Source organism: Mobula hypostoma, chromosome 13 (assembly GCF_963921235.1).
Source record: "Mobula hypostoma chromosome 13, sMobHyp1.1, whole genome shotgun sequence".
NCBI classification, from domain to species: Eukaryota; Metazoa; Chordata; class Chondrichthyes; order Myliobatiformes; family Myliobatidae; genus Mobula; species Mobula hypostoma.
The window spans coordinates 97,707,326-97,721,717 of NC_086109.1; the positions used below are offsets into that span (position 1 = coordinate 97,707,326).

A 14,392-nucleotide genomic window follows, 5' to 3' on the forward strand; every position below is an offset into this window, starting at 1 on the left:
CTGGAGTGAAAAGGCGATGGAGTGACCTGACAGGTGTATTAAATCAGCGGTCCCCAACTACCGGGCCGGAAGGCAAGCGCTACTGGGCCGCGAGGAAATGATATGATTTGGCGATATGAGTCAACTGCACCTTTCCTCATTCCCTATCACGCCCACTGTTGAGCTTGAACGCACGCGAGGTCATTAGCCGCGCGTCGTCCATGTCAGCGCGGGAAGGAGATCAACTCCTCGAGTTTGCAAATGACGGCGGGCTGAAAATTATGTTTGCCATAACATCTCTGCCGGCATTCTGGATCAAAGTCAAGGGCGAATATCCTGAGATAGCCACGGAAGCACTGAAAACGTTGTTTCCATTTCCAACTTATCTCTGCGATGAATGTAACAAAAACTGAATTGTGGAATAGACTGGACATAAGGAACCCATTCGAGTATCGCTGTCTCCCATCACCCCTCGATAGGACCGTCTTATTGCAGGAAAACAAGCCCAGGGCTCCCACTGATTCAGCAATATTGGTGCGTTGCAATGATTTTTCATACAGGGAAAATATGCACTGTGTGTTTAATATCCAAACGTTACTTAAAATGTTATGCTGCTGTTGACTTATATAACCATATAACAATTACAGCACTGAAACAGGCCATCTCTGCCCTTCTAGTCCGTGCCGAACGCTACTCTCACCAAGTCCCACCGACCTGCACTCACCCCATAACCCCCCATTCCTTTCCTGTCTATATACCTATCCAATTTAACTTTAAATGATAATATCGAACCTGCTTCTGCCACTTCTACTGGGAGTTCGTTCAACATGTATTTCAAGCCCCTCTGTCCTCCCCTGATAATTGACTTATCGCTATATTCATGCGAGGAAAATATGCGTTGTGTGTTTAATATTAAATTCGTTAGATAAACCCTTTTAGAAAGGAAATTGAGTGTATTAGCCACTTATCACCGATATTCCTGTTGTGATTAACAGCGCCCCCCTCCCGAACAGAATCGCCAAAAACGATTTGTAGCAAAAAAACGGCACGTGCACGCATACGCAAATCACACATGTGCACTGGTGCCCGCGCAAGGCTTCATGGTCATTGTAGTCTATTCGGGGTAAACACAACATATTTGACTGCTACTGTACTCTTGTCCGTTGGCAACCATTCCCCCCCCCCACCCCCCCGGTCGGCCGGTCCGCAAGAATATTGTCAATATGAAACCGGTCCGCACTGCAAAAAAGGTTGGGGACCCCTGTATTAAATGGATAAGAGCTATAGGTCAGATGGTCCGAATGTTTTTTCCATCTCAAAATGTGAGAGCAGAAATTTCAGGTGACAGTAACAGGTTTAAAAGGGCATTTGAGCAATGAGTTCTGAACTCTGTCAGAAGTGGCGATGGAATCAGATACAATTACTACATTTAAGAGACATTTATACAGATATTTGAATATACAAGGCAAAGAAGGAATAATGTGGACCAAATGTGAGTAAATGGGATTGGTGTCGGCAGTCATGGACATGTATGCATCATGTCCCCTGCTGTATAGGTCTGTGACTCTATAATACAGTCAGGCATCACTATTCTTGTATCCAACTCCGTGAGTAATAAGTGCCTTGCATTGCTTTCCTGATCACCTGTGTGATGTTTGTGTTATTTGTAAAGACACTCAGGGCACTTCAGTCACCACCATTTCTCATTCACTCACCATTTAAAACAAAAATGTTAAATTTTTGTAAAATCTCACTTTTACTCACCATTCTGTGCCATTCATGAAAAACTGAACTGGCAGATCTCACTGTAACACAGAATCTGTAAAGGAAATGGGCAGTCAACGTTTCAGGTCAAGGACCTTCATCTGGATTGTAAGGGGGAGGTGGTGGGTGTGTAAAGGTGAGGAAAGAGGTGGGCAACATGGTAAGTTTTAAGCGTAGAGGAGCCCACACTAAAGAGCGCTGAATCGGTAGGGTAGGATAGACAAGGTGCAGCTGAATCTCTGCCTCGTCTGGAATGGTTGTTATGTCCCTAGATGGCAGTAAGGGAGAACGGACAAGTGTTACACCTGTTGTAGATGCAGAGGAAAGTGCCCTCCCAGTTACACGGTGTAGTGGATCAGTTACTGTCCTCCCAGTTACAGGGTGTAGTGGATCAGTTACTGTCCTCCCAGTTACAGGGTGTAGTGGATCAGTTACTGTCCTCCCAGTTACAGGGTGTAGTGGATCACAACTGTCCTCCCAGTTACAGGGTGTAGTGGATCACAACTGTCCTCTCAGTTACAGGGTGTAGTGGATCACAACTGTCCTCCCAGTTACAGGGTGTAGTGGATCAGTTACTGTCCTCCCAGTTACAGGGTGTAGTGGATCACAACTGTCCTCCCAGTTACAGGGTGTAGTGGATCAGTTACTGTCCTCTCAGTTACAGGGTGTAGTGGATCACAACTGTCCTTCCAGTTACAGGGTGTAGTGGATCACAACTGTCCTCTCAGTTACAGGGTGTGGTGGATCACAGTTACTGTCCTCCCAGTTACAGGGTGTAGTGGATCACAACTGCCCTCCCAGTTATAGGGTGTAGTGGATCAGTTACTGTCCTCCCAGTTACAGGGTGTAGTGGATCACAGTTACTGTCCTCCCAGTTACACGGTATAGTGGATCACAACTGTCCTCCCAGTTACAGGGTGTAGTGGATCACAACTGTCCTCCCAGTTACAGGGTGTAGTGGATCAGTTACTGTCCTCCCAGTTACACGGTGTAGTGGATCACAACTGTCCTCCCAGTTACAGGGTGTAGTGGATCACAACTGTCCTCCCAGTTACAGGGTGTAGTGGATCACAACTGTCCTCTCAGTTACAGGGTGTAGTGGATCAGTTACTGTCCTCCCAGTTACAAGGTGTAGTGGATCAGTTACTGTCCTCCCAGTTACAGGGTGTAGTGTATCAGTTACTGTCCTCCCAGTTACACGGTGTAGTGGATCACAGTTACTGTCCTCCCAGGTACACGGTGTAGTGGATCACAACTGTCCTCCCAGGTACACGGTGTAGTGGATCACAACTGTCCTCCCAGTTACAGGGTGTAGTGGATCACAACTGTCCTCTCAGTTACAGGGTGTAGTGGATCACAGTTACTGTCCTCCCAGTTACAGGGTGTAGTGGATCACAACTGTCCTCCCAGTTACAGGGTGTAGTGGATCACAACTGTCCTCCCAGTTACAGGGTGTAGTGGATCACAACTGTCCTCCCAGTTACAGGGTGTAGTGGATCAGTTACTGTCCTCCCAGTTACAGGGTGTAGTGGATCACAACTGTCCTCCCAGTTACAGGGTGTAGTGGATCAGTTACTGTCCTCTCAGTTACAGGGTGTAGTGGATCACAACTGTCCTCCCAGTTACAGGGTGTAGTGGATCACAACTGTCCTCTCAGTTACAGGGTGTGGTGGATCACAGTTACTGTCCTCCCAGTTACAGGGTGTAGTGGATCACAACTGTCCTCCCAGTTATAGGGTGTAGTGGATCAGTTACTGTCCTCCCAGTTACAGGGTGTAGTGGATCAGTTACCGTCCTCCCAGTTACACGGTGTAGTGGATCACAACTGTCCTCCCAGTTACAGGGTGTAGTGGATCACAACTGTCCTTCCAGTTACAGGGTGTAGTGGATCACAACTGTCCTCCCAGTTACAGGGTGTAGTGGATCACAACTGTCCTCTCAGTTACAGGGTGTAGTGGATCACAACTGTCCTCTCAGTTACAGGGTGTAGTGGATCACAACTGTCCTCCCAGTTACAGGGTGTAGTGGATCACAACTGTCCTCCCAGTTACAGGGTGTAGTGGATCACAGTTACTGTCCTCCCAGTTACAGGGTGTAGTGGATCACAGTTACTGTCCTCCCAGTTACAGGGTGTAGTGGATCACAACTGTCCTCTCAGTTACAGGGTGTAGTGGATCACAGTTACTGTCCTCCCAGTTACACGGTATAGTGGATCACAACTGTCCTCCCAGTTACAGGGTGTAGTGGATCAGTTACTGTCCTCTCAGTTACAGGGTGTAGTGGATCAGTTACTGTCCTCCCAGTTAGAGGGTGTGGTGGATCACAACTGTCCTCCCAGTTACAGGGTGTGGTGGATCACAACAACTGTCCTCCCAGTTACAGGGTGTAGTGGATCACAACAACTGTCTTCCCAGTTACAGGGTGTAGTGGATCACAACAACTATCCTTCCAGTTACAGGGTGTAGTAGATCAGTTACTGTCCTCCCAGTTACAGGGTGTAGTAGATCAGTTACTGTCCTCCCAGTTACAGGGTGTAGTGGATCAGTTACTGTTGTTACGTACCCCGTAACTGGGTTGCCAAACCAGCAGAAGTGGACCACTCAGTTGGAGTCTGGATTACTGGAACTAAGAAAGTTTTATTAAAGAAATACGCAACACAGTACTCCGATAGTAAGGATATAAATGCAACAGGTTAGCAATGAAAAAACACACATGTACGCAGAACTAGGATAATAGGGTCAATCAAGCTCTATCGCAGTCTAGGGGTAAAATGATCAATCACAAGTGACAGAGTTCAGTTTAGTTCAGTTCGCAGTAATCGCCGTCGTGCCGTTGGAGAGAGAGAGAGAGAACGAATGAATATGCAAATCGGATTCCAAACAGACCTTCGATATTCCTCGCAGTTAGCTTTCGGGCGAGCCCTTTGTAGTGTCTTCTGAGGTCACCGACTGTGACCCCTCCGTTCCAGACACGATCGTTCTTCAGCGGTGAACCTGGCACCCAGGCAAGGGCGGACACACACCAGGTTCCGGCCGACCGTATCTTTCCACCCTGTGCGTCTATGGCTGGTCCCGCGACCAGACTTCCAAATCTCCCACCGACCTGTGGGGGCGCACCGCTTCCAGGGTCTCGTTACCTCGTGGTGTCGTGTGTGGTGTCTTAGCGAACCTGCCCCTTTTTATCCCCCTGCTGGGGTATCGCCTGTCCATCACACTTCAAACAGTTCAGGGTTCAAAAGGAGCCGGTCTTGACAATACTCAGACCGGTGTCTCCTTCCGTTAAACTCTCTTGTCTCTTCATTAACATTTCCAAATGCTGCTCCATTGTCTTACTTATCTCTCTCTCTCCTGAAGACAGGTGGCAGATCAACTGTTGATCCCATTGGTGCTTGCACAGGACAGTTAACATCTTAGTCTACGTGTACTTTTGTAACCCTCTTTCGTCACACCCCTCCCCTTTAAGGATTTTTACCGGGCTAAAAAGTATAAGCATGAATACTTTATTAGATACACACAAATATACATCTTCATCAACTATTTGGCTAATACAGAGAATTTTAAGTTGTCAACACCTTGACAGACAGTCAGCAATCACATTTTCTGTTCCTTTTATATGTGTTATTTTAATAATCCTCTCAAACCAGGCTCCAACTTAGCAGACTTCATAGTGGCCGTAAACACTAATGAATTGTGATCAGTGTCACTTCTCAGTGGTTTTCGCCCCAGACACAGATAACAAGGGTCGTCCAATACCAATCTAGCATTCTTTGGCAAGGGCTTTGTACGAGGGTGGGTACTATCCGCAAAGTTGTTTTTTGTTCTGCAAAACTTCCGATAGTACCCCACCATCTCCAAGAACCTTCTCAGGGCTCTCTTGTCTGTCGGGGTGGGGACTTCAGCGATAGCCCGCACCTTAGCTTGCATCGGAGCCAGCTGCCCCTGTCCTACCACAAATCCCAGATAAGTGACTTTTTCGTGGCCGAATTCACTCTTTGCAAGGTTCACTGTCAGGCTGGCTTCAAACAGCTTTTTGAACAGCTCCCCCCATGTGTTACTCCAGACCACTACATCACCAATATACACTTCTGTGTTCCTTAGCCCGTTTGTCACTGAATTAATCATTCTATAGGGGTGTTGCTCACTAGGCTGACCTGATGTGACAACAGCCCCATGTCCCAGCTCTTTGCATCGCCTCGGGACATCTAGACCTACGTGCGCATGCCGGTTAATTAGCTTTATCAATGGCCCGCTTTGTTCGGGGGTTAGGTGAGACCTTATCAGCAAAACAGGTCAACACAATAGACATCTCCCATCTGGTCGGCACCATACTCACCCTAACTTCATTGATTTCCGCACTAACACCGACTAGGTTTGTTAGCATATCAAAAGCCTGTGACCATCTCAGTTCGCGTCTGCAATAATCAATAACATCCTTCCTCCTGTGCAGCCAGTAAACCTCTTTCATGATTCCGCCGACTGTTTCCCTCCCCCCAAAATGTCCACCAAGGGGTATCTTGTGGGCCAGGTTAAGAATCTCATCCCCATAGATTTTTGGCACCATCCCCCATTCCTCATCTGCGGGTACGGTACTTGGTCTCCCTTTCTTCCTTAGCACTCCCTCCTCCACACAATAGCCTACTGGCTCTCTTCCTAATTCTGTTTCACAGAGAGCTGTTTCCTCGTCTCGCTCCTGTGCCTGTATAAAGTCCTTCTTTTCTAATGATAAATCTAGCTTAATTTCCCCACTTCCTCCTGTTTCATTACGTTCCTTCTTTTCACTTTCTACCCCCTCCTCGTACAAGGCTGGTAGAAACGTCTCAGCAGTCTCTCTGGACATACAGCGAGTCACTGCGCAAACGGGATGAACCTGTGAGTCCATGGGCAGGGCCTCAATGCTGGCAGGCTGACGTGTCAGTCTCACTGCCGAGAACACAATTCCCCCGGCGAGGTCATTATTGAGCAAGACTTCCACGCCTTTCATCGGTAATTCGGGCCTCACCCCGATCGTGACTAGTCCAGAGACCAAGTTGCTTTGTAGGTGTATCTGGTGCAAAATTTTCCAATGCCTTTTATGACCCTGACTTTCCCAGTCTCGGTCTCTGAACTAAAGTCTAACACACCCTTTAATATCAATGACTGACACGCTCCAGTGTCTCTCCAGATCCGTACTGGAACTGGGTTTAACCCCTCCTTCACCGACACCAATCCGGCCAAGATAAACCTCTCGCGCCCTTCCTGAACTTTTGCAGACCTTTTCTCTCCTAGCGGTTCGTTTACCAGCTCAGTACAGCCAGTCGAAATCGCCGTTTTTCCTTTCCCCGTCTCCTTCTTTGGGGCAAAGCACCTGGACGCAAAGTATCCGACTTTCCCACAATTTTAACAGACGACCCCAGGAGACTTCCTACCAGACTGCTCCCGGTCTACCTTATCCTTCTCACTAGTCCCCGGCTTACTTTCTGGCTTTTCTGGCGGACTCTCCCCGCTGTCCCGACTACCCTTCTGGTAGCCTTTACTCGGGGCAAACTTCATTTTATGCGTCAACGTGTACTCATCCGCTAACTTAACAGTTGCGGCTAACGTGGCTGCCTCTTTCTCATCTAGGTAAGGTCTCATACCTTCAGGGACACAACCTTTAAACTGCTCAATCAGGATCAACTGTAGCAGTCTGTCATCATCCCCATTTACCCCCTTCGAGGCGCACCAACGCTCACAATATGTCTGCATCTCACGGGCAAACTCTAAATACGTGTGGTTCCACTGTTTCCTCGCATTCCGGAACCTCTGCCGGTATGCCTCCGGGACCAACTCATAAATCCTGAGGATGGCCTCTTTCACCACCTCATACCTCTGGGCATCTTCCGCAGACAAAGCCGAGTAAGCTTGTTGGGCTTTCCCTTTATGTACACTCTGAAGCAAAACAGCTCACTTATCCCTCGGCCAGTCCTGACTTACAGCAACTTTTTTGAAATGGAGAAAGTACCGATCCACATCGGTATCGTCAAATGCGGGAACCACCCTAACCTCCTGGGTCGCCCTGAACCCTCCGCCTTGGTTCGGCCTGGGCCCCTGCTCTGCCCTTATCTTTAATCTCTCCAGCTCGAATTCCCTTTCCCTCTGTTTCTCTTCTCGCTCCAACTGTTTGTCCCTCTCTCTCTCTTGCCATTCTAACTGTTTCTCTCTCTCTCTCGCCGTTCTAACTGTTTCTCTCTCTCTCTCGCCGTTCTAACTGTTTCTCTTCGTGTTCTAGCTGCCGTACCCGGAACTCGTGCTCGAGTCTCAGTTTTTCAAGCTGCACCTGTACTGCGTCTCCACCAGGTTTTCCAATAGATATCACCTCCAGCTCCCCTTGGGGAAACACACCTTTAGATACATAGTGCTCTACGATAGCTCTGTGTATCTCCTCTCTCCTCATTGTCGACTTCCCCTTAACAAGATTCAACCATTTGGCCACAGCTGCCAATTCCGCTTTCCTGGCATCCTCTAATGCCTCCAAGGTCGGTGCCTTTAGAAATTCCTCAATCTCCATTTCTGCTGTTTGCCTTTTCTTTCTTTCGGGAATTTTAACCCAATCAATTTACCCCGTCCCAAATTTAGCGTTCAAAATCACGGATGAGAACCCCACTTATGTTACGTACCCCGTAACTGGGTTGCCAAACCAGCAGAAATGGACCACTCAGTTGGAGTCTGGATTACTGGAACTAAGAAAGTTTTATTAAGAAATAAGCAACACAGTACTCTCATAGTAAGGATGTAAATGCAACAGGTTAGCAATGAATAAACACACATGTACACAGAACTAGGATAATCGGATCAATCAAGCTCTTTCGCAGTCTAGGGGTAAAATGATCAATCACAAGTGATAGAGTTCAGTTTAGTTCAGTTTGCAGTAATCGCCGTCGTGCCGTTGGAGAGAGAGAGAGAGAAGGAATGAATATGCAAATCGGATTCCAAACAGACCTTCGATATTCCTCGCAGTTAGCTTTCGGGCGAGCCCTTTGTAGTGTCTTCTGAGGTCACCGACTGTGACCCCTCCGTTCCAGACATGATCGTTCTTCAGCGGTGAACCCGGCACCCAGGCAAGGGCGGACACACACCAGGTTCCAGCCGACCGTATCTTTCCACCCTGTGCGTCTATGGCTGGTCCAGCGACCAGACCTCCAAAACTCCCACCGACTTGTGGGGGCGCACCGCTTCCAGGGTCTCGTTACCTCGTGGTGTCGTGTGTGGTGTCTTAGCGAACCTGCCCCTTTTTATCCCCCTGCTGGGGTATCGCCTGTCCATCACACTTCAAACAGTTCAGGGTTCAAAAGGAGCCGGTCTTGACAATACTCAGACCGGTGTCTCCTTCCGTTAAACTCTCTCGTCTCTTCATTAACATTTCCAAATGCTGCTCCATTGTCTTACTTATCTCTCTCTCCTGAAGACAGGGGGCAATCAACTGTTGATCCCACTGGTGCTGGCACAGGACAGTTAACATCTTAGTCTACGTGTACTTTTGTAACCCTCTTTCGTCACACTGTCCTTCCAGTTACAGGGTGTAGTAGATCAGTTACTGTCCTCCCAGTTACAGGGTGTAGTGGATCACAACAACTGTCCTCTCAGTTACAGGGTGTAAGGGATCACAGTTACTGTCCTCTCAGTTACAGGGTGTAAGGGATCACAGTTACTGTCCTCTCAGTTACAGGGTGTAGTGGATCATATCTACTGTCCTCCCAGTTACAGGGTGTAGTGGATCACAGTTACTGTCCTCCCAGTTACAGGGTGCAGTGGGTCACGGTTACCATCCTCCCAGTTGAAGGGTGTAGTGGGCCACAGGTTGGAAACTTAAATAGACTCAGGGATTGGAAAGTTGTATGGGTGGGCATGGTGGCACTGTGCCCAAAAAGATGAAACCTTTAACTGGACAAGTTGTCTAAATCTCTTATCTTTTGATCTAGGCCTCTAGTCTATCTTGGGCTAAAAACACTGACACGTTTTGGAGTCTGTGAATATTTAAACTGTTCTGAATCGACTGTTCGCTCTTGGTTGCAACTTATTGAAGCAAATTACCACTCCTCAAATTCCTATCACAACTCAACACATGCTGCAGATGTGTTACATGCAACTGCTTATTTCCTTAATAAGGAAAGAATTAAGGTGAGTTAAAGTGCTTCTGTTTTGGTTTAAAATAGTCTATCACCAGTAACTCAGCTCACTGCCCTTAACATTTGCTCTAGTGAACGTTGCTTGAAATAGAACATTGAGCAGTACATACCATTCGACCCACAATGTTGTGCTGACCTTTGAACCTACTCCAAGGTCAATCTAGTGCTCCCCTCCTATCTAGCCTTCCATTTGTCTATCATCCATGTGCCTATATAAGAGTTTCTTTAATGCATATGCCACTACCACTACCCCGGCAGGCAAGTACCTACCACTCTCCATTACATTAAGAAAAATTACCTCCGACATCCCCATCCCCTATCTTTCCCCCAAGTACCTTAAAGTTATGCCCTCTCACGTTAGCTATTTCACCCAGGAAAAGGTCTCTGGGTGTCCACTCTGTCGAGCCTCTTATTATCTTGTGAAGCTGTAGCTCATGCAACTTTTCCTCTCAGGGCATGCTCTTTATTCGATGCAACATCCAGGTAAATCTCCTTTACGTCCTCTCTAAACCTTTCACATCCTTATAAAGAGGCAAACAGAACTGAATGCAATACAATACTACAGCATTTTGTCTATTTCTCACTATCCTGAGAAGCAGACGGCGATCTTTTCTCAGCAGCACCAAACCCTGGGTGACGTTCTCACATTAGTTAGTGCATGTTCTGTCACTGGCATTTAGGGCAGCATGTTCTTTGCTTCATGGGAATTCCACTTCAGAAATTTGGTATAAAATTTACTCATTTGTGTGTGGGGGTGGGGGGGGGTGCGAAATCAATACCCAAATTTGTTTTCAACTGTTATTTTTTTAGACATGCACAGTGATGCAGTTTGCCTTTTAAAATAAAAACTACATTCATGGCTCCGTCTGTCTAAGGAGACAATGGATGTGCCCGTTCCGGGGCGCAGACCTGGGCGATAAATATGGAGATCCTGGGCTGCCCAGACATCAAGATTCCCCTCTTGGCCTATCGGATGTGGTCCAAAGGAATGCAAAGCAGTACATTTGGCATAAGTTTGGCTGCAGGAGCTGCTGGGAGGTGATGTGATACGTCATCCAACCGCCTTAGGGGCTCCACTCCGGATTTGTGTAGGGTTTACTCCTTAGTCTTCTGTTCTCCCGAAGATACTCACAAGGCAGTGGGATCTGTAACCCTGGATAGGGGCCCATTCCGGGTACTGTCAGCCGGAGCCAGCTGAGCCCAGGACTCGTGTAAAGCAGGGTCGTCATGCCCTGTAGTAGTGACATATGAAGCCACTACCTTAAATACTACAATACGATTTATTTAGGAGCTGAATTTCTCACTGATCCCTTGTCCCATAGCTACCTGCTTCATGGAATAAATGTGAGTGTAGACTCTGGTTTTGTGAATAATTCAGAGTTTTGAATAGTGTTTTTGTCTGTTGTGCAGCAAAGTCTGGACCGTACTGACGAGGTGGCGGCTCTTATTGCAGCCATTATCCACGATGTTGATCATCCTGGCAGGACAAACTCGTTCCTATGCAACGCAGGCAGTGAGCTGGCTCTTCTTTATAACGACACGACCGTGCTGGAGAGTCACCATACAGCACTGGCATTTCAGCTGACTACACACAATGACAAGTGCAACATCTTCAAGAACATGGAGAGGTGAGCCCATTAGACCTTTGGTGATTATGGCCAGGGAATCACCATGTTGAATATAGAAAATGGTGTAGGATCTCAGCATTTACATTGCAGATTGACTGAAAGTTGAGTAATGTAATGTGGAGAACAGAACTAATGTGTCTTTGATCTACAAGATGGAAATGGGCCCTTCAGCCCAACTCATCCATGGTACCCCTCTCAACCAGCCCCTTTTGCTGGATTTTGGCCCATTACCTCTTAACCACTTACTATCCATGTACTTATCCAACTGCCTTTTAAGTATTGTTATTGTAACTGGCTTGGCCAGTTCCTCTGGCAGCTCCTTAAACCTATCCCCTCTAGATTTTGGTTTCCTTTCCCTGGGGGGAGAAAACTGTTCATTTAACCTGTTTATGCTCTTCATGCTTTTACATATTTCTATTAGGTCGCCCTTCAATCTCCCAAGTTGCAAAGATCAAAGTCTTAGACTTTTCCCTGTAATTTAGGTCCTCAATTCCCATAAACTGGAAAGAGTGGAAAGAAAATTTTGATAGCATCTTTCCTATAATGGGTGGTCAAAATTGCGCACAGTACTTCAAAAACAGCCTCACCAATGTCTTACACAACTGCAACGTGATATCCCAACTGTAATACTTAGTGCCTTGACTGACAAGGCCAGCTTGCCAAATGCTTTCTTCACCACCTTGTCTACCTATGACACTGCTTTCAGGGAATCATGTACTTGAAGTCCACGGTCCTTCTGTTCCACAACACTCACCATGGCTCTACTCTTCACTGCAAAAGTCCTACTTTGATTTGACTTCCCAAATTGCAAAATCTCACACTAAATTGGAAAAATAAAACCTTTTCTCTTTCGTCGGCAAGTTAGCCAGTTGATCAAGATCCCTGTAATTTTTTTCACAACTTTCTTCCCTGTCCATGAAACAATAGATTGCAGATCTGGGCAATGCCAAAGGCTTGAAACAAGGTACTGAATCATTTGAAAGGTAGCCCACTGTAAATTGTTTCAATAAATGTTATCAAAATGTTTTTTAAAGCAAATTCATAGATCAAACTAAAAATGAGTATTGGAGTGTTGACATAGAGTCATAGAAAAGTACAGCACAGTATCAGGACTTTTGATCCATCTAGTCGGTGCTGAACCATTTAAACCCCCTACTCCTGGAAAAACCTGCACTGGACAAGGCTCTCCATACTGCTACCCTCAGTTTACCTATCCAAAGTTCTCTTAAACATTGAAATCAAATGCACAACTTGCACTGGCAGCTCGTTGCATGCTCTCATAACCCTCTGGGTAAAGAAGTTTCCCCTCATGTTCCCCTTAAACTTCTCACCTTTCACCCTCAAGCCATGACCCCTCTTGTTGCAGTTTGACCCAACCTCAGTGGAAAAAGGCTGCCTACGTTTACCCAATCTATACCTCTCATAATTTTGTATACCTCTATAAAATCTCTCAATCTTCTACATTCCAAGGAATAAAGTTCAATCTGTTCAATCTTTCCATATAACTCAGGTCCTCCAGACCAAGCAACATCCTTGTAAATTTTCTCTGTACTCTCTCAACTTCATTTACATCTTTCCTGTAGATAGTGACCAAAACTGCACACACTACTCCAAATTAGATCTCACCAATGCTGTATATAACTTCAACAGAACATCCCATCTCCTGTAATCAATACTTTGAATTATGAAGGCCCATGTGCCAAAAACTTTCTTTATGACCCTATCTACCTGTGACGCCACTTTCAATGAATTATGGACCTGTGTTCCCAGATCCCTCTGTTCTACCACACTCCCCAGTGCCCTACCACTCACTGTGTAAAACCTACCCTGGATGGTTCTCCCAAAGTGCAATACCTAGCACTTGTTTGCATTAAATTCCATCTGTCATTCAGCCCATTTTTCCAGCTGTTTCATATCCTGCTGCAAGCCATGATAGTCTTGCTGTCCACTACACCCCCGATCTTGGTGTCATCCACAAATTTGCTGATTCAGTTAACCATATTATCATCCAGATCATTGATACAGATGACAAACAACAAAGGACCCAACAGCGATCCCTGCGGCACACTACAAGTCACAGCCTCCAGTCAGAGAGGCAACATTGTACTACTAGCCTCTGCTTCTCCCACAAAGTCGATGTCTAATTCAGTTTACTACCTCATCTTGAATGCTGAGTGACTAAACATCTTGACCAACCTCCCATGTGGGACCTTCTCAAATCCCTTGCTAAAATCTATTGAGACAACATCCACTGCCTTGCTGTCATCAACTTTCCTGATAACTTCCTCAATAAACACTTAAGATCGGTTAGACATGATCCACCATGCACAAAGCCGTGCTGACAATCCTTAATCCATCCATGATTATCCAAATACTTAAATATCCAATCCCTTAGAATACCTTCCAATAACTTTCCCACTACTGCTGTCAGGCTCACCAGCTTATAATTCCCTGGTTTCTTTTTAACAGCCTCTCTTGAATAGCGGAACAACATTGGCTATCCCCCAAACCTCTGGTACCTCACCTGTCACTAAGGATAATTTAAATATCTCTGCTGGGGCCCTGGCAACTTCTACACTTGACTCTGCAGGATCCGAGGGAACTCCTGGTCAGGCCGTCGGGATTTACCTACCCTAATTTGCCTCAACAGCAAACACCTCCTCCCCTGTAATCTGTATAGGGTTCATGAAGTTGATGCTGTTTTGCCTTACTTCTATGGACTTTGTGTCCATCTTCCGAGTAAATACAGATATGAAAAATTCAGTTTAAGATCTTCCCTTTTCTTTTAGATGGATCACCATTTTGATCTTCCAGACGACCAATTTTGTCCCTTGCAATCATTTTGTTCTTGACATGTGTAGTATCCCTTAGGATTCTT

The 14,392-nt window shown here is 46.4% G+C and overlaps 1 protein-coding gene across 8 annotated transcripts in view; it reads left to right on the forward strand.

Moving 5' to 3' along the window:
- The window catches only part of pde8a (phosphodiesterase 8A), a 145,964-nt gene that overhangs the window by 110,105 nt on the left and 21,467 nt on the right, over positions 1-14,392 (forward strand). For all 8 annotated transcript variants that reach the window (XR_010020210.1, XM_063066327.1, XM_063066321.1 and 5 more), the window contains 2 exons: positions 9,680-9,878; positions 11,297-11,514. Coding sequence is in view for 7 of the 8 variants with exons in the window: in XM_063066327.1 (XP_062922397.1) it covers positions 9,680-9,878; positions 11,297-11,514 (417 nt within the window). In the remaining variant the exon portion in view is untranslated. The remainder of the gene's footprint in view (positions 1-9,679; positions 9,879-11,296; positions 11,515-14,392) is intronic.